The 18,326-nt window shown below is 51.1% G+C and overlaps 8 protein-coding genes across 8 annotated transcripts; 6 read left to right on the forward strand and 2 right to left on the reverse strand.

Moving 5' to 3' along the window:
• Window positions 1-306: 306 nt before the first annotated feature.
• ALTATR162_LOCUS1726 (uncharacterized protein) lies at window positions 307-2,842 on the forward strand (the record flags this gene model as incomplete). Its single annotated transcript, XM_043309324.1, has 2 exons — window positions 307-1,974; window positions 2,024-2,842. 2 exons carry the CDS (start codon window positions 307-309, stop codon window positions 2,840-2,842), a joined length of 2,487 nt encoding a protein of 828 aa, XP_043165259.1.
• A 568-nt stretch (window positions 2,843-3,410) lies between these two features.
• On the reverse strand, window positions 3,411-5,763 carry ALTATR162_LOCUS1727 (uncharacterized protein; the record flags this gene model as incomplete). The annotated part of the gene is made up of 3 exons (XM_043309325.1): window positions 3,411-5,164; window positions 5,220-5,540; window positions 5,595-5,763. 3 exons carry the CDS (start codon window positions 5,761-5,763, stop codon window positions 3,411-3,413), a joined length of 2,244 nt encoding a protein of 747 aa, XP_043165260.1.
• Window positions 5,764-6,884: 1,121 nt separating this feature from the next.
• ALTATR162_LOCUS1728 (uncharacterized protein) lies at window positions 6,885-7,424 on the forward strand (the record flags this gene model as incomplete). The annotated part of the gene is made up of 1 exon (XM_043309326.1): window positions 6,885-7,424. One exon carries the CDS (start codon window positions 6,885-6,887, stop codon window positions 7,422-7,424), a length of 540 nt encoding a protein of 179 aa, XP_043165261.1.
• Window positions 7,425-8,143: 719 nt separating this feature from the next.
• On the forward strand, window positions 8,144-8,812 carry ALTATR162_LOCUS1729 (uncharacterized protein; the record flags this gene model as incomplete). The annotated part of the gene is made up of 5 exons (XM_043309327.1): window positions 8,144-8,174; window positions 8,239-8,265; window positions 8,330-8,378; window positions 8,432-8,447; window positions 8,516-8,812. 5 exons carry the CDS (start codon window positions 8,144-8,146, stop codon window positions 8,810-8,812), a joined length of 420 nt encoding a protein of 139 aa, XP_043165262.1.
• A 706-nt stretch (window positions 8,813-9,518) lies between these two features.
• On the forward strand, window positions 9,519-10,597 carry ALTATR162_LOCUS1730 (uncharacterized protein; the record flags this gene model as incomplete). The annotated part of the gene is made up of 3 exons (XM_043309328.1): window positions 9,519-9,672; window positions 9,722-10,351; window positions 10,416-10,597. 3 exons carry the CDS (start codon window positions 9,519-9,521, stop codon window positions 10,595-10,597), a joined length of 966 nt encoding a protein of 321 aa, XP_043165263.1.
• A 199-nt stretch (window positions 10,598-10,796) lies between these two features.
• ALTATR162_LOCUS1731 (uncharacterized protein) lies at window positions 10,797-12,038 on the reverse strand (the record flags this gene model as incomplete). Its single annotated transcript, XM_043309329.1, has 3 exons — window positions 10,797-11,077; window positions 11,130-11,909; window positions 11,963-12,038. The coding sequence occupies 3 exons, from the start codon at window positions 12,036-12,038 to the stop codon at window positions 10,797-10,799; spliced, it is 1,137 nt and encodes a 378-aa protein (XP_043165264.1).
• Window positions 12,039-13,262: 1,224 nt separating this feature from the next.
• ALTATR162_LOCUS1732 (uncharacterized protein) lies at window positions 13,263-14,219 on the forward strand (the record flags this gene model as incomplete). Its single annotated transcript, XM_043309330.1, has 2 exons — window positions 13,263-13,346; window positions 13,398-14,219. 2 exons carry the CDS (start codon window positions 13,263-13,265, stop codon window positions 14,217-14,219), a joined length of 906 nt encoding a protein of 301 aa, XP_043165265.1.
• Window positions 14,220-16,465: 2,246 nt separating this feature from the next.
• On the forward strand, window positions 16,466-17,514 carry ALTATR162_LOCUS1733 (uncharacterized protein; the record flags this gene model as incomplete). Its single annotated transcript, XM_043309331.1, has 4 exons — window positions 16,466-16,479; window positions 16,533-16,645; window positions 16,834-17,178; window positions 17,231-17,514. The coding sequence occupies 4 exons, from the start codon at window positions 16,466-16,468 to the stop codon at window positions 17,512-17,514; spliced, it is 756 nt and encodes a 251-aa protein (XP_043165266.1).
• Window positions 17,515-18,326: the final 812 nt, after the last annotated feature.

The raw sequence follows: 18,326 nt of genomic DNA on the forward strand, positions 1-18,326 counted from the left end.
GACCCTTCACACCGCACCAACCACTCCTGCATTACTTGCACACACCCTTTCCAAGCTATCAAGTCCCCCATATTCATGCACCTATCTCCTACGACAGCTTGATCTGCCCGCCCGCCCGCCACATCCACGCTTCACCCAGCTGACGCGTGTGAAGGCATTCACACCATGTCCACACCGGCCCTATCGCCTAGGCCTAGAGGCTCTTCTCACACATCTTCTCGCCCACGAGCTTCAGGATCGACGCCCATGACGAGGCCAAGTGCCTCACTACACCCGACGTCTGCGCTACCACCCCTCACGCCCCGCATGAATGGGGTAGCCAAAACACCGAGCCATGTAGCCTCACAGAAGACGAAGGAGCCCTCGACCTCCTCACCTAACTACTTTGGTCTTGCCGTCAACAGCAATGCCGACCACTTCTCTTCTAGTGCAGCCCAGCACATTCGCGGAAACTGGAGCCCGCCAACTTCGAATGTGCGCTCTACAGCCGCTGCCTCTCCGCGGATAATACCCGTCGAGCAGAATCCCGAGTTTGAGCAATTTAGGAAACAGTCGGAAAACAACAGAGCATTTGCCCTGGGCAGCTTCGACTTTGCCTCGCCCGGCCTAAAAGCACAATCCAAGAGCCCATTCTTCACCAACATCGACTCCGCACAGCCCTCATACTCACAGTCACAGTCACAGTCAATGCCACCGCCCGACCGACCAGGCGATAAGAGCGATACAAGCGACGAGCAAGAGTTCGCTCCCAAGCCCCGTTCCCCAAAGCGCATGTTGTCGACCGAATCCTCCATGTTCCCTGACCGGCCGCGACGAAACTCTCCAGCCAGTTTTGATGGGCCTGGCCGCTCAGATGCCGTTGCCCAGTTTGCCGAACCCGGTATCCCACGGCCGTCGTTACCTTCGAAAAAGACGCATCCTCAGCATATATCAATATCCACCCACCGGGCCGAAACACTTCCCGCACATTTCGAGGAAGAAGGCAGCAACACTACCGGTCCTACCATGGTCACTGCTCAACACATCATCAACATCCTACAATCTTCTACTGATGAGATCCTTCTGCTTGACCTCCGAGTGTCAACACAATATGCCAAGGCTCGCATAACGGGCGCCTTGAGTCTCTGCATTCCTACGACTCTTCTTAAGCGCGCTTCTTTCAATGTCCAGAAGCTAGCCGAGACCTTCAAAGACGACGAACAAAGGGACAAGTTTGAGCGATGGAGGAGCAGCAAACACATCATAGTATATGACGCCAACTCGTCGCAAATGAAGGATGCCACAACCTGCATCAACACTCTCAAGAAGTTTACCAACGAAGGTTGGACAGGTGGCACGTTTATCATCCGTGGTGGTTTCCAAGAATTTGCCGAAAAGTTCCCAGCTTGGATCACACACCAAAGCTCTGGAAGTCCGACCTCCGGCACCGCCGCTCTCAATCTCAACTCCGATCTTCCTGCTGTTGCACCCGTTATTGGTGGGTGCCCCATGCCCGCAACCCAGAACGCTGCGAACCCCTTCTTTGGCAACATCCGTCAAAACATGGATCTCATTGGTGGAGTTGGGCAGATGCCCGTCAAGCTGCCAGCCGGCATGACCCAGTCAGTAGAAGATGATCTTCCACAATGGCTCCAGAACGCATCTGAGGAGCAGGACAAGGGCAAGACAGTTGCGGAACGGTTCTTGCAAATCGAGCAGCGCGAACAGAAGCGCATGCAAAAGGCTTTGTCTGGTGAGGTCGTCTACAATGCTCCGTTATCATCAGAAGGTACTGGGCAACACATTCAGATTGCGGGTATCGAGAAGGGTTCGAAGAATCGCTACAACAACATCTGGCCATACGAACACACCCGTGTCAAGCTTGAAGGAGTTGATGAAGGGAGCTGCGATTATGTCAATGCCAACCACGTACAAGCCGCGTATTCCAATAAACGTTACATCGCAACGCAAGGACCCATCCCGGCTACCTTCAAAGTAGGTTGTTCCTATATGAATATCATGTCATGTACTAATTCTTTGTCAGGACTTTTGGAACGTTGTATGGCAGCAAGACGTCCGCGTTATTGTCATGTTGACTGCTGAGCAAGAAGGTGGACAAGTCAAGGCGCACAACTACTGGTCGGATAAACGATATGGCCATCTACACCTCAACCCACTCGGTGAACGTAGGGCATCTCTGGAGCCATCGAAGATCTACCGCCATAGGGAACAGTCAAGGCCGTCCATGGGCCAGCGCAGGTCAACAAACCCGCCGAAACTTGCCAACTTCACCAAGGAAGCTACCACCGGCTCTCCTAGCCAGGAGCAGCCCTATGTTATCGTACGCAAGTTCACTCTGTCGAACGATGATGAACCTTTCGCACGTATGCGCGAAATTACACAGTTACAGTACTCCCATTGGCCTGACTTCGGAGCGCCAGCCCATCCTACGCATCTGCTCGGCCTGATCGAGCAGACTGATGCTGTTGTCCGTTCGGTCAATGGTGGCTCACCTTCGCAGCCCGACCCGCCTAACAGCCGTCCGATCATAGTACACTGCTCGGCCGGATGTGGCCGTACCGGTACTTTCTGCACAGTCGACTCCGTTTTGGATATGCTCAAGCGGCAACGACAGGCTCGCAACGCCAGGCAAACCACACCAATGGACACCGACGACAAACTAGCCAAGAACGAGCGTGAAGAGGGCAGCTGGGTGAACAACGAAGAGATCGATCTCATTGCGAAGACGGTAGAAGACTTCAGACTGCAGCGTCTGAGTATGGTGCAAAGTCTGCGACAGTTCGTGCTATGCTACGAGAGTGTGATGGAATGGCTCGTGGAGCAGCACCCCAAGTCTGCGTAGAACGCGGCGACTCAATCGACGTTTTCCTTCGACGGAAACGTCTTTGTGCCCGCAATCATAATATGGAAATGAGAAACACGAATTTGTTAACGACCAAGGGACACTGGGCAAACGGCAGCGCATGCATCATCATCGGTGTAGGACTGGGACCCATTGGGAGGCGTTCTGCATGCATGGATGCATCATTGTTTGGCTTAGAGCATATACATACATGGGTATGCATTGGGATGGGTGTCATGGTGATTTCGGCGTTTTAACGGACTTTAGCATAGTGTCTTGTGGTTTAATTTAGATAATTTGAGAATTGCATCCTCCTGCATCTACTTCTACTCCAAGCTGTGATGTGTAATCGAAGTAGACAGAATTCGACACAATTTTATGCCGAGCGATGCAACTACCTAAAAGCAAGGTTTTCTTAATGGATATATTATCTAAACTCTTCAAAACAAAGAATCAACCCCATATATGCGTAATACTACAAGTCCCAATACCTAGACAAAAAAAAAGGTAGACTCGAACAAACTACTTCCCACTGCTATGGTTGCAAGCAGGACGAACAGCTGACAAGCTAATAAGCAGCATTCCCTTGATCATGCTCCTTGATATACTCGGCACCTTTTTCCAAAAACTCCTGGCGAGTAATAAAATGCTGCCTCGACTCCTTCTTACCCGCCCACTGCGCCGCCCCACGCCAAGCATCCAGTACACAGTCACCGGCTCTCCTCACATTGATAGTTTGTTCCGCAGGCAGCACGGCACGGAGTTCAGAGCGCAGACGTTCCTCGAAGCCCTGGAACATGGTGTTGCCGCCAGTGAGGAAGATGTCTTTTAGAACGTCGTCGCGGTGGGGTGAATCCGCTAGACGTTCTGTGAGAATGTTCGATGCGATTTCTACGATGCCGGCTTGGTCGAGACCAGCGATTGTGGGTTGGAAGACTACTTCGGGTACGCGGATGCGTTCCACGTTGAGGTGGATCTGATTTGTTTCCTTTTGGGATTCGGCGTCGTAAGGGTAAGGGCCGTGGAGGAAGGAGTGGAGAATGGATTTTGTCCAGTCTGTTTGTGCTTCGCGGGTTGATTCTTCGGTGAAGTTGGGGTCGTGTTGCAGGAGTTGGGACTCGATTTCCTTGAGGTTCTTGGAGAGATCTTCTTCTTCTTCGTCGTCGGAACCTTCGCCCGTGGCAATGGTGCGGTAAACGCCCCAGTCAGCGTCGTCAGCACCAAAGGTGTCATCGTCACCGCCACCTCGTCGTCGCTTCTTGGTGGGTGTGTCTGAGGCGAGGTTGGCGATGGACTTCATTCGCATTTGGTTGGCAAGCGACTTTCGGTTTCCAAGTTCAGCCTTGAGGCGCTCGCGGTCCTTCATCTTCTGGATGATGGCTTGGCGAGCTATTCGGCGCTCTTCTATCCAGCCTTGAGGATCTGTTTCTCGTCGTTGGTCGTCAAGTCGTTGCTCTTCTGCCTGCCGTGCCTTTTCCTTTTCCTTCTCTATCTTCGCACGTTGGCGTGCATCGTAGTTGGACTTCATCAACCGCTGCTGTCGCTTTTGCTTGATGCCCTCCTCATCAAGCTGATCGTCCGGAACCTCCAGAAGGGGGAATGTAGGTGCTTCAACCTGCTCTTCTTCTACATCGCCGAGGTCCTTGTTACGAGCCTTCTTGACGGCAGCTTCTAGTTCCTTGACTCGTTTGTTGAGCTGGTTCTCGTCGTCAAAGTCGTTTGACTCCAGTACACGGGCCTTCTCCTTCTTCGTCGTAATCTCTTCAAGTTGCGCCTGCAATTGTATGCACCACTCCAACTCTTCTTCCTTCTTCTTCAACTTTTCTAGACGCATCTTTGCAGCCTGGGCTTGTAGTCTTCGGCCGCTCTCCTTGCGCTTTTCTGCTGCTGCTGCCAGCTCTTCCTCGGTCTTTTGTACAACGATCTGCTCAGTATAGGGGAACTGAATCGTATGGTCTCTGTCTTCTAGGCCCGTCCAATCCAGGTAGCGGCTGAGGTCGTTCTCGTAGTCTTGCGAAACATAACAGTGCTCTCGGACAAGATCTTCAGCCTGGTTGTCGCTGATCTTTCCAGGAAATGTAGGGTACTTCAGCCTTAGTAGCTTCAACAGGTATTGGGCGGACTGGAAGCGACCCCAGTTCAGACGTGTGGTTTGTGACAACAACGGCTTGGAGTTTACCACGGGGATGACGTGCGTGGAGGTGTACGACGAGTCCATGACCAGGCCGTTGCGACCGCCGTTGTACGAGTAGGAGAAGAGCGAGTCGATACCGTATGCGACGGACGGTGCGCCATAGCACTCGAAGAGGATTTCGGACATGGCTGTAGAGTTGATGTTAGCCATATGCACAGTCTCATCTGCTACAGACTCACGTACTCTTTCGTGAATAGCCTAGGTTCGCAACAGGCTCCGTCATGACGATGGGCCTATCTATGCGCCCAGATCGTCCATCCACACCCATTTTGACGAAGCAATAGTCAAGCACGCCCTCCATGACGTCCCAGTTGTTCACAATGTTGCTGCCAGGCTCATAGACAGGCTTCGATTGTCCTCGCGCTGTACCGTCGGCATAGACGTCTGATCCAACAAAGGTGAAAGTTCGGTTGAGCTTGCGGTCGCGGTATCTCGCCATGTTGGGCAATACTGATAATCGGGGTTTGGAGTCGAAAGACCACCCGGCGCGAACTGCTGACGAGCCTACAGTACGTTAGTATGCGTAGAAACATGGGCGCATCTGCATTCTGAGTGTACCATTGTCGATGACTATTGCGGTTTCGCCGTTGCTACGCGACCAGCCTTCTTTGTCGACGGGCCTGAAGCCTTCGAAAGGCGGTTCCGACACGCTCCAGAGCTTGGGTGGAGGTTTAGGTGGATTGCGCCCTGCGAGTTGCGGCGCCTCGTCGATGGCTGAGGGAGCCATGGTGGTGAAGTTGGAGATGGAGTAGATGGAGGATCAGCTTGTTATTTCATGTCGCGGACACGAGATGTGGCGTGTGAGCTTGTTTGGCGCGATTGGTGCTGAGGATGCGCGGCATTGCGGTTGCCATATGGTGAGGCTCTTCCAATGCTCGGTGGTCCGAGCCCATCTCCGTCCACGGCTATGTTACGCTATTTCACATGACAACCATGCTCATTACTATCTTGCTGCACGAAATTCTGACATGATCATATCTCATTATTGGGTATCTATCCGCTCCATTCTTGTCATTGCTTCCAGAATTTGGACTTTATGCGAGCTTTGGCAGTGCCGTGGAAAATGCAACTTGCATACCGAGAATACTTCACGCTGTATGCTTAAGCAGGATCCTTCAGACCGTTTGTTGCTTTGGTCCGTTAGCAATGTCATACGGGATTCTCAGCACGACTGCATATACCTTCTAAATGGAAAAGAACATTGGACTGGTAGTTCTTGAACATCTGAGCTACGAGCTCTGTGTCCATGTTCTGGATGTTGATCTCTTGCAGATTCTTGTTTAGCATCATGATGGCCTCATTCAACTTCTCCTTTAGGGCAGTCAGCATCCTTGTCCTCGTTGTACCTGGAAACTTTGGGTTTGACTGACAACATTCACAATGATGCGAGAGAGCAGTTGGCTCTGCTGGTGCTCGTGTGGGCTTTCCTAGAAACACGGTCAGATATACGCGCTGCTCAGGATGGCCGTTTTATTGAATCCCACCATTATTGCAATCCTGTAGTGTTGCCGTTGGTGGTACGCGTTCAAGTTGTTTGGTGGGGAGGATGAAAGCAGTTAGTGTAGACGATGCAGTATGCAGGTCCAGAGGTCGGGCGGGAGAGCTCCACCTCCGCAAGCTCCATCGCGATACAAACACCAACACTCTGCCACGCTTACATTGATTCTTGCCACAACGCATACACCGCTATCGCGACTTTTCAACATATCTCATCGAAATCGGCCTCGCACGCGACCAAACTCGACAGCAACAACACCAGACGGACAACGCGACAAGAAAACAACGAACCGCGGTAAACACACCTAAGCCTATCGACTGCGATTTCTTGGGCTCTCGAGATCTCCAAACATGGCCCCATTGACAGCCGCCTCGGATGAGAAAACGCATCAGGCGCTTCTGGACAAGCTTGACATCTACGCAGTACCTAAGCCTTTCCGCAACCCAAACTGGAAGCCACCACAGCGACGCAACAAGAACCTCAAGCAGATCCTCGGTGAGGCGTCACGCAAAGAAGCCTCGGTCATGGCCACACAGAACAATAGCGGTAACTCGACACCCGCCGTAAATGCTGAAGGCAACACTCCTACTGGCCGCGCGCCGAATATCGCCCAAGCAGCCCAGAGTCTGAGCACACTGGTATTGGAGAAGAACGGCAGAGCTGCTGCTGGGCCAGCGCCTACATACACCAACATTGAGTCAGCTCCGAGCTTCCACCCGAGCAGTCAGAAGAAGTATTGCGACATCACCGGTCTCCCTGCGCCGTATACAGACCCCAAGACGCGTCTAAGGTACCATAACAAAGAGGTCTTTGGAGGTATCCGTACCATGCCACAGAATGTTTCAGAGGGCTATCTCGCTGCAAGAGGTGCACACACAATCTTGAAGTGAGCGTCACATCGGTGCTGAGGTGGCTACTGCTGCTTCAAGGTCAATAGCACATGCGCCGTTCACAGTCCCTAAGTCAAACGGGCTAATAACATGCGTCTGAGCCTGGTCAGATACTCAGATGCATTCAGGGTTTATGTATGATCATCAAAGTCAAACTACTCTCCACCCACCATATGCCTTTCGGCTCATGGCTCAAGGAGGTGTTCCGGCTTAACCGTGATCCAGTATTCTTCTGCGCCCATAAGACAGTATACCAGGGCCTCGAGGGAGGATTCCTAGTTACAGCAGCTTGAAGCACGCTGTTGTCAGGGCGGGATCTACGTTGTAATAGTAATTCAAGTATCTCGTAGCTAAAGAAGAACAATGCATGAATTGCTCTTTCCTGCCGAGTATTGGAAGATTCTTGTCTAGCTGTTCTCGCATTAGATGGACGAGGACGGTAGAGGTTGAGAAGCATGCCACCAGATTTTTATGCGATTACCCGCGGGAACTGCGGCGCTAGCAGGGGGTAAGCTTCGGGCCGATCATCGACTGAGCGCGCCGCGTCTCAACTCTCACCAAGGGGACACGAGACAAGAAAACGAAAGATACCAGCTTCATGCCAGATATACACCGAGACTAGGCACCAGTTTGCTACTTCTCTTTCTTTGTCGCATTCTCCATCTCTCCGTCTACATCGCATCGCACGCTGCGCACTACACAAATCCCAAACTTCCAAGATGCCGACCATGTGGCTTTCAGATACCCAAAGTATGTTGCGCAAGCATGCAGCTTCATGTTCACTGCATAGGACATGTGCTAACTGCACAAACAGAGATTGGGGTCGCCTTCTGCTCAGGGGGTAGGTACGCGCCCACTACCACGAATGTGTCCGCTATTCAGCAGACGATTGACAACATGAACAGGCGGACTCTTTCTGATGGGAGGTGTCATGATGTTTTTTGATCGTGCAATGTATGTTCTATACTTGCGTACATACATGCATGCATTGCTAACAATATGCATAGGCTAGCAATGGGAAACGTACGTCTATACCACTCCTCCAAACCTTGATCTCCACCATCGAACCTTCCCTAATACCCCCCTGACAGATACTATTCCTAATCGGCCTCACACTCATCATCGGAACAACCAAAACCGTCGCCTTCTTCGCCCGCAAGCAGAAATGGAAAGGCACAGTGGCTTTCGTCGCTGGTATATCACTTATCCTGATGCGATGGGCTTTCATCGGCTTCATAATTGAGTTGTACGGCATACTTGTTCTATTTGGAGATTTCCTCATGACAATTGCGGGCTTCATCAGTAATGTACCGGTGATTGGACCGTATATTGCTAGAGCACTAGAGGCGATAAGTGGTGCCAGACGGAACGCCGATCTGCCTGTTTGAGATGACAAGGATAGCATTGACGATACGACACTGATGAAGTATGGATGGAGACGTGGGGACTTTGTAAGATACATACGCGCAGGAATAGCGGCAAGGTGTTGCTTAACGCTGGCATGGCCATAGCTAGCAGGGTGGCAGACGATGACTGGGATTCGTGTCTACGGATAACAGGTGTTGCATGAAATGACTACCATTTTATTCAGTACGAAACATGAAAGTCTCGAGGTAAAATGCCAAAACATATCTCAACGTGAAAATTTAGCGGAGCTATTCGAACGCTCATCGTGGAATCACCTAGGTATAGAGGAGAAGTCACGGCTTATATCTCGCTCAATTGATGCAGCTGTTCGTCACACTGGTCTTTGAAGCTCTCCAGGTATACTCTGTCAGAACCACGGGTTGCCGAGCCAGGGATTGCGAGCGATATGGCCACCTGGATTCATCACGTCACTCGGAGGACTCGAATAATAGTTACGGGGGACAATTGCTTGATATAGTGAATCACTTTGCACACTCGGAAGGCGCACGACTGGCTGGCGCGCAGGTGCTTGCGGCCGGGGTGAGGAACACGTGCTTTCGCGTTGTCGTGTTTTCGGAATTTCCCCGCGATCGCGTAAGTGCACCGTCTTCACACTCCACCGTAACTCCTGTCACATTGTCAAAGTTCCTACTCTCTCAAGACACTCGAATCTATTCTCGCGCCAAAATGTCTCGCGAAGAATCGCCCTTCGTACGCGCTCCTGCCGAAGAAGAAGACTACAACTTGGTCCATCGCGCGTTCTTGCAAGCCTTCCATACGCACAGCGTCCTCACATTAGACGAGATGAAATCTATCCTAGCCTACGTGATGACTGCATACAGTCTGTTTCCAGACCTTTGATTAACTCCATAAGCTGACAGTCACGATAGATCCCGAGCGCCCATGGACAGAAGGCGATGTAACCCAACCCTACATCATCTCCACCATTCAGACCATAAATGCCAAAATCGAAGCCTTCGACTACGAAATCCGATCGACCCGCGACCAGCAAAGCAAAGAGAGCATCTACGCTCTCGTCAACAACGCTAGCGATGCCGTCACCCAACTCGCTACCACCTTCTCCGCGAACGAAATCGCCTACGTAAGACGCGTACTCGACCGAATGTTCGAAACAAACAACACAAACATCCGTGAAGTTATGGCTGTAAAACATACAGAAGCCTCGCAGCTCGCCCGCCCTTCACGCAGGAATAGGCAAAGTCAGGCGGCCAGCAGACAGAGCCAGATCAATGGCGATGCGGAAGACTCACAGGCCAGCGCTGATACAGGTATCTCGATTGCGGAAGCAGACCTCGTCCTGGAAACCCTTGTAAACCAAGCCTTCTTCCAAAAGTCGAAAGCAGGTTACTATTCTCTCGCTCCACGCGCACTGATGGAGTTGCGTGCTTACCTAAAGGAGACGTATAACGAACCTGCCGACGAAAATGAAGACGGTCGGGAAGTAATTAGAATCCGGGATTGTGAGGGATGCAGGGAGATTGTCACGTTTGGCATACGGTGTAACAATCGAGAGTGTGGGGTCAGATGGCACGATGCGTGTGCGAACAATTACTATAAGGGCAGACGAGGAAACAGGAAATGCCCTCGGTGTCAGACGGAGTGTTCGGGAGATGTATTCGTGGGAGAGCGAGCGGCTTGGACAGGCGGCAATCGGCGCAGCACGCAGAATAGGGAAGAAGACGACGAGGAAGAGGAATAAGGGCGTGGGTCGGAGGCCCATGACACTAAAAACAAGATACCCATAGTTTTGCAAGCATTGGACGTTGGTCAGAGGTTCATACGTGCGGAGAATCATGATTGGCTTTATCGTATATTTCGTAAATTGATCGTAAACCAGTCCCTATCGTCTCACTCATGTGCCTTTTTCTCTTTAAATTTTTTCCAACGCCAGACATCCCATATTATTTACATGGTCTTAATCAACACTCAACCCAACACGGGCGTTTAGTGTACACCGTTGGACTTGGTCTTGTTCGCCCGCCTCTCAGCGACGGCAGAGGCCAGGTTCTCGAGCGTGTCGACGGTGCTCTCCCAGTCGATGCAAGCATCGGTGATGGAGACACCCTTCTTCAGGCCGCTAGGGCCCTCAGGTGGGACCTTCTGGTTGCCCTCGTTGATGTTGGACTCAATCATGACACCGACGATGCCGGTCTCGCCGTTGCGAATCTGGTCGGCAATGTCCTTTGCTACGAGGGGCTGGTTGCGGTGGTTCTTGTTAGAGTTACCTATTGAAAGTTAGCATCTGTCACTTTACCATGGTTGGATTGTGGAACGTACCGTGTGAGCAGTCCACCATCATGACCTCAGCGAGGCCCTTCTTCTTCAAAGCCTCCCTGGCAGCCTTGATGCTGTCCTTGTCGAAGTTGGTACCCTTAGTTCCACCACGGAGAATGACGAAGCAGTGCTCATTGCCTGCCGTCCTGGTGATAGCAGCGAGACCCTGCTTCGTTACACCCATGAAGTGGTGCTTAGCAGCGGCAGCACCAATCGCGTCCACCGCGACTGTCAAACCTCCATCGGTACCGTTCTTGAAACCAATGGGGAAAGAGAGACCAGAGGCCAGCTCACGGTGCAATTGCGACTCAGTTGTTCGCGCACCGATAGCACCAAGAGAGATAAGGTCTGCGAGGAACTGTGGGGAGATGGTGTCGAGCATCTCAGAGGCAATGGGCATACCCGCGGATGTGAGGTCCACGAACAACTTGCGCGAAACCCTCAGACCTTTGTTGATCTTGTAGCTCTCATCAATGTCTGGGTCGTTGATCAATCCCTTCCAGCCGACGGTTGTTCGTGGTTTCTCAAGGTAGGCACGCATGATAATGCAGAGGTTGTCTTGAAGCTTGTCGGCAAGGGCCTTGAGGCGCTGGCAGTACTCGAGTGCTAGCTCTGGGTCGTGGAGCGAGCAAGGCCCGACCATGACGAGGAGACGGTCATCCTTTTGTGTAATGATGCTGGCGGCTTCCTTGCGACCTTGAATGACGGTCTTTTCGGCATGTGCTGGAATGGGGATCTCGGCTGCGAGAAGTTGGGGTGGGATCAGCGGGTCGTAACCAAGTACTACACAGTCATGTTAGCACTCGCATTGGGGAGTAGGAGTAGGGGACATGTACCGCGCACATCGTCGCTCGGATTGGTAGAGTCATTGAAGGAAGACATGTCGGGTGTCTCTGTTGTAGCAGGAGCCATAGTGAAAGTAATCTATCTTTATATATATTAGCATGTGCCCTCTGAGCTGAAATAGGAAGAGTCATGTTGCTTCGACGTACAGGATGCTTAAGCGACCGTCAATTTGCGGTCAGTCTTACTGCGACTGACTGTGGCACAGACGTGTGTGAATATACAGCTGCCAAGTGGTGCAGGGCGTGCAGTAGAGCGGGAGGGGCGTGTTGTGTCTTGAGTCAAGAAATCAGGCGAGCCAGCTGTTTGTCTCGGTGAGTGTGCAGACAATGTATGCAGGTGCAGGTCCGAGGTCGGCGAGGGTTATAGGTAAGAGATACAGTGAGCGCGTTGCAAATACAGTCATATGCCATCAAATTATTTGGGAGTGGCTGCGAAACTTTAAGGTAAGGTGGGGCTGATGGTTCGTTCTGGGTCCCGCAAGTTATCGATACACCGCAGCCGGAGCTTTGCACCTGCATGTGCGCCAAGCTTGTTACCGTGCTGGAATAGCCATCTCCCTGTTGGTCGATGCATGTTGCTGTTGCTGGAACCTGACGACGGCGTGAAGATGACCCTCTTGTGTTGGACGGCTGAAGGAATGCGTCGGCGGCGCTCCTTGACCCAAGCTGCAATGGCTCAAATCATCACTCTTCCCTCTTAGTGACCACCATCAGCATCCCTTCTCTGGTGGGGGGGCCTGTATTCAGCTTGCGGCATGACTACACGCAAACACGCCTCCTGCGACCGCCCGGCACCACACGTAGAAAGACACTTCACTTCTCCTTGAACATGCATATACACAGCCCACGTGATGCCACGCCTGGCTTCGGCGATTCCAAGGTTTGGCTTTCAGTTGCCAATTCACCACTCCGCCACGCTAAGCCACACCATCGTCGACATCATCGCTACTACCACCCGGAGGCTCCGCATTGCAAGCGACGGGCTACCAACTTCCGACAACCAAGTAAAAAGTTCCCCCCACACAATCGCTCAGCCATTACAGGCGCGCGACTCCACTACACAGGCCAGGGTTCTTTTAATGCGACCTGAAACGGCGCCCCTGATAGTCATATCGACCCCTCGCCCGCCTGCTTCAAAACATATCTACCAGGACTCTCGACCGCAGTCCCGGTTCTTCAGCTGCGCCCCTCTCGAGCGCTCCCTTCATTACAGGAACCATCTTGTCTCCAGTTCACCAACGCGTTGATCGCGTCGCGGCTACATAAGGACCACTCATTTCCTAAGATCAGCATGTCTACGTTTCAGATCATGGCCAGGAAGCGAGGTCGGGACGACGATTCAGACTCGGATTTGGATGAGGAGAGGTACCTCAAGGTACGTCAGCAATACCTTCTTCCCGGCTTTGGCTAATTGTAGTACGTACAGAAATGCCGACCAGGGAGCCACGAGCTGGCAAGCCATGGTCAATTCCAACCCCAACTACTGTCAAACCTACCCCACCGGGGCTCACATACGCCTTCTCCCCCAAGGCTGTTCACGGACATCCGGTCCATGACGCCAGCGCAATCAGAACACGGAGGAGCCTACTCCCCGGATTCGATATATGGTGGACCTGTTCGTATATCAAGAGAGTCAAGTGGGATGGATATGGATACGGATATGGACGACGATGAAATGGACGTTCGGAGCCAGCCGCCAGAGTCGCCTGCTTTCAACTCGTTTGGTAACAACTTTATGCGACCAGCCATGCTCCAACCGTCTTTATTTAATTCAGACGCTGTCAACAACAATAGCCGGATACCTACACCCATACACCCTACTTTTAAGAGAGGAGGAATGAACGGATTAGGATACCCCATGAGTGGCTCAGCAGGCTGCATGGCTATGAACAACCTGCATCTACCTTCTATGCAGGCATCTCCACCAGGCTGGAAGGGACTAGGGCAGGACACGGACGACGATCGGGGCAGACGTATGCCCTCGCCCATCTCAGAGGACGAGGACATTCCGGATACGCCGACTGCGCTTACCCAATCACAGCTATCGCGACTTAGTTTCTCGCACGCCAGTACGGCCGACCAGATGGATACCGAGTCTTCCTCAACGTTGGCCCCACCGCCAATATCTCGTGGAAGAAAACGAAGTGGTGCATTGACGGGTATGGGACGTTTCAGCATGGGTTATCGGGAGGACTGCGAGAAGTGCAGACAGAGGGTCCCAGGCCATTATTCGCATTTTCTGCCGTAAGGGAAATGAACAAATGAACCCGAGTTACGAAAGACGAGGAAGTAATGAGGGTATGACGGCATGGTGAACCATAGGGTTTGCCCATCACACTCACCTCATGACTTTCACTTGCACGAATTTTCTAATCATCTTGTCATCATCATTCGTATTAGCAGCGTTACGTGGTGGCGTTTTCATGCCTCAGAATAGGCGTTTCATTCAGCATGGCGTTCCGGGGATAGGATCCGAATAGGATCATGCGTTAATGATATCCATCCCAATGTACCAGTACTCTACTTTCAATAACAGCAACGTCATAACGCTCTGCACATCGCAGTATCACTCGACTAGCCTGAAAACTTTGCACAATTATATTTCTTGTATGAGCCCAACTGCAGGACTAAAGACACAATCGGACCGTCTCATATGACACAATGAGACAAGTACGATGGCTTGTATGATACTACGGCTAATCTCCCCGAATTGCAACTAGCATAGCGCGTAGGCCGATAGAGCCTGGTATGAAACATGTGGGCCCGGGGATCGTGAAACGAAACGAGACGGCATAGCATCTAGCATCTACTGTGGCGCAAAGCCGAGTTCTGTCATCTTGAAACGAACGATCTGAGGGTTCAGGGAGTTCTAGACCAGATTCGCGGGTGAGATATGCCGTGTTTTGGGGCTTTGCTTGTAAATTGGGGAGGTGGGAGGCAGAATGGAGTAAGTTTGCCTGGGGCAGGTGTAGTGATAGATGAGGAGCTGGTAATGGAGAAGAAACTTGTAATCAAAGAAGTGTTAGTGGTACTGACGCGGCTTTAATTCACTAAGCTGTTTACTCTCCAGGTCATCGATAGTAAGATATAGACCAAATGTGCTTCTTTGTATAGTAATAAAGTCGCCAGTTACAACAAAGACAACGACATATATAGGTGATGATCATGAGAAAAACAACAACAGAGTAACCGGTGTTCTTCTAAGTCAAAAAAACAAGACATGAGGGTAAAAAGTGCCAGTTTTTAGATATACATGTTAAACATGTAAACTCGAAAGTTCCTCGTCAGCTGGTGGTAGCCACTGCACGATTCGGCGAATGTCTCTGATCTCGTAGTAGCATTCATAGTATTTCTTCGCGTAGCGAATGGCGCGTGAGCGATTATCCGTGGCATCAGCGTCAGGATTAGGTAAATTTGCCAACAGTTTCTCGTAGTATGGATTGCACTTCTCTAAGAATCGTCGAGGATGTTCTACCATGTATTCCCGGTACCTATGAGCTAGGACATATGGATCTTGTCGCAAGGGGATATGTTCTGCCATGACGATAATGGGTGCAATATGCGAGGTGTAATTCTCAAAGCGAAAATCTTCTCGAAAAGTGTATTTTTATGAACACTAGAGAACAAAGGAATGAACAATGCCAGTATGTCTCAACAAACGTTTGCTAGTAGGACATTGTTGGGCTACACAGCAGTCTTTGAACTAGTGGTCTTGGGGTTTCCACCTAGGTGTGCTATGGAGGAAGAAATGGCGTACAAAGTGTTCCCCGTATGTCTAATCTGCTAGAATCGACTAACAGAGACAAGTATAATCTGGTGAGCAACCATTTTGGCAGTGAACGAGACAAAGCATGAAGCGCCTCTCTCAACATGCTCGATGGTTCGCTGCAATGTGACAGAAACATTCCATTATCTTTTCGAGTAGCGGGCAACTATTTGTAGGGCAGTGGTCTTCTTTCGAAGTCTAGATAGGCTGCCTATCGAGAGCTCGAGTAGAGACATGTCTTTTAGAGGATGCGGTTGTCCGAGCGGCAGCTACTCGCCGTTAATGAACTATGGGATAACAAAACATATGGCAACAAAGAACATAGCTGGTGCTAAGTCTGGTAACTTCGTCTGCTAACAGAGATCACCTGCGGCTTAAAGACACCTTGAGTCGTTTATTTGAATGCGACGGCTTGCCAGCTTCTGTATCTGAAAATAGGAGCGTAGTAGGAAATTCGAATAGCCCTTTGGTGTTGCTGTTTTTTGCACCATAATAATCTCACTGCACAAGTAGGGAAGCTGTGAAGCGCATGCTCGTTATGGGAACTAAGTCGTTGTTGCATTGTTAACGTTCATACGATTCTCTCGACCTCGGTCGCAGGTGGGCGCAATAGGTTATGTGGAACCCCGGCGTCTTGGCGTTTGGGCTAGGATAAGATAGGCTAGCGCATACGCTAAGGTTATGGCAAAAATTGAGCTTTCGACGAATTTCTCGAACACCACTTCAACATGTCGTCGAAGTCGTAAGTTGTCTCTACACTGCACGCACCTTTCAAAGCTAATTCGCGTCTCGCAGAACCGTTCCCACACAGAGTGAGGTCACTCTCGTGCCTGAGAACCTCCTCAAGAAGAGGAAGTCTCAAGAGAAGGCCCGCGAGGAGCGCGCGATCGCAACACGCGAAAAGCGAGGTACGGCCAACCCCCACATGCTATCGAAGACTTCGGGAGGGCGATTACGATGATTATAACAACCACACTATCGGCTAGACTACGGTCAATGTTGTCGAATTGTTAACCATCTTTCGGGAATGATGCAATCGCCCTTTTTGGAGTTCATGGCATGCGATACTGTTGTAAACAGCGCTGACATGAGACAGACAAGAACAAGAAGAAGCGCGAGGTCATCTTCACAAGGGCTGAGAAATATGTGAAGGAGTACCGCGATGCCGAACGTGAGCGTGTGCGCATGTCGCGCGAGGCCAAGAAGAGTGACAGCATCTACGTGCCCGCTGAACCAAAACTCGCCTTCGTCGTTCGGATAAAGGGTATCAACAAGATTGACCCGAAGAAGCGCAAGACACTGCAGCTTCTCCGACTCCTCCAGATCAACAACGGCGTATTCATCAAGCTTACCAAGGCGACGATGGAGATGCTGAAGATTGTTGAACCGTTTGTTGCCTATGGCTACCCGAACCAGAAGTCGGTTCGCGAGCTCATCTACAGTAAGTTCCGATGCATATTCAACGTCGCTATTAGACACTAACTCATGTACAGAGCGTGGCTATGGCAAGGTCGACAAGCAGCGACTCCCTCTGACCGACAACGAGATTATCGAAGAGAACCTTGGTAAATACGGTATGATCTGTATGGAAGATCTTATCCATGAGATCTGCACAGTTGGACCAAACTTTAAGGCGGCCTCGAACTTCCTCTGGCCGTTCAAGCTCAACAGTCCTACTGGCGGCTTCCGTAAGAGGAAGTTCAAGCACTTCATTGAAGGTGGTGACTTGGGCAACCGGGAAGACAAGATCAACGATTTGATCAGGCAGATGAACTAGATCACTCAAGGTCGAAGTTTTTGGTTTACATCTCTGGTTTGGCGCGTGAAAAGCTTTTGGGATATACCACGGAATCAGCATTTACATCGGCGTTTGGGATCCCGGACCTAAGTATTACGGTCGTTTTACGAGTCTACGTGCAAAATGCATGAAATCTGAATGAAGTACGCAGTCACTGCGCCATCCTCCATCTTATCCAAATTGACCATCTTGACTTGGTGCGCCCATAGCCAGGACATCGCGACTATCGTGTACCTGTAGTGTCATGCGATGTGGATTAGCTGCATTATGTGCCAGCGCATATCGAACGCGTTGGGCACCGGGTGAGCCGAAAACGCCTGTGCAACCAATGCATCGCGAAGAATCCCAAGTAAGTATTGCTATTGCTAATATTGACAGGAGTTGCGCAGTCATTACTTCTGACGTCCGGTCACGATGTTGCCGCAAGCTCAGTAGGCCGGACTGCTACTCCCAGCCTTGGAGTCTTGCTTTGAGCGTCCATGTGCAGGTCACGTGCTTTCTGATGCGCTAAGCTTCTTCGATCAAATCCCATGTCTGCAACATCACTCGCCAATCAGCTGCCGCTTGCATCTCCTTGCCGGCACATGTTTTTTTTTTCGTTCTTGATCCATACATGAGGTTCGCCCTCACCGCATCCCTTGACGTAAACTGCAATGTCGTCACCACAGCAAATTTTATTGTTGACAACATAGCATTTGACGCCACGGCAGGCAACGCCTTCGACGTGGGATAGTGAAGTCACATGTGTGACCGGCACGATGTTTCTGGTGCCTGATGGAAAATCAAGGTAA

The sequence above is a fragment of the Alternaria atra genome (genome assembly GCF_907166805.1).
Source record: "Alternaria atra isolate CS162 genome assembly, contig: 21, whole genome shotgun sequence".
NCBI lineage: Eukaryota > Fungi > Ascomycota > Dothideomycetes > Pleosporales > Pleosporaceae > Alternaria > Alternaria atra.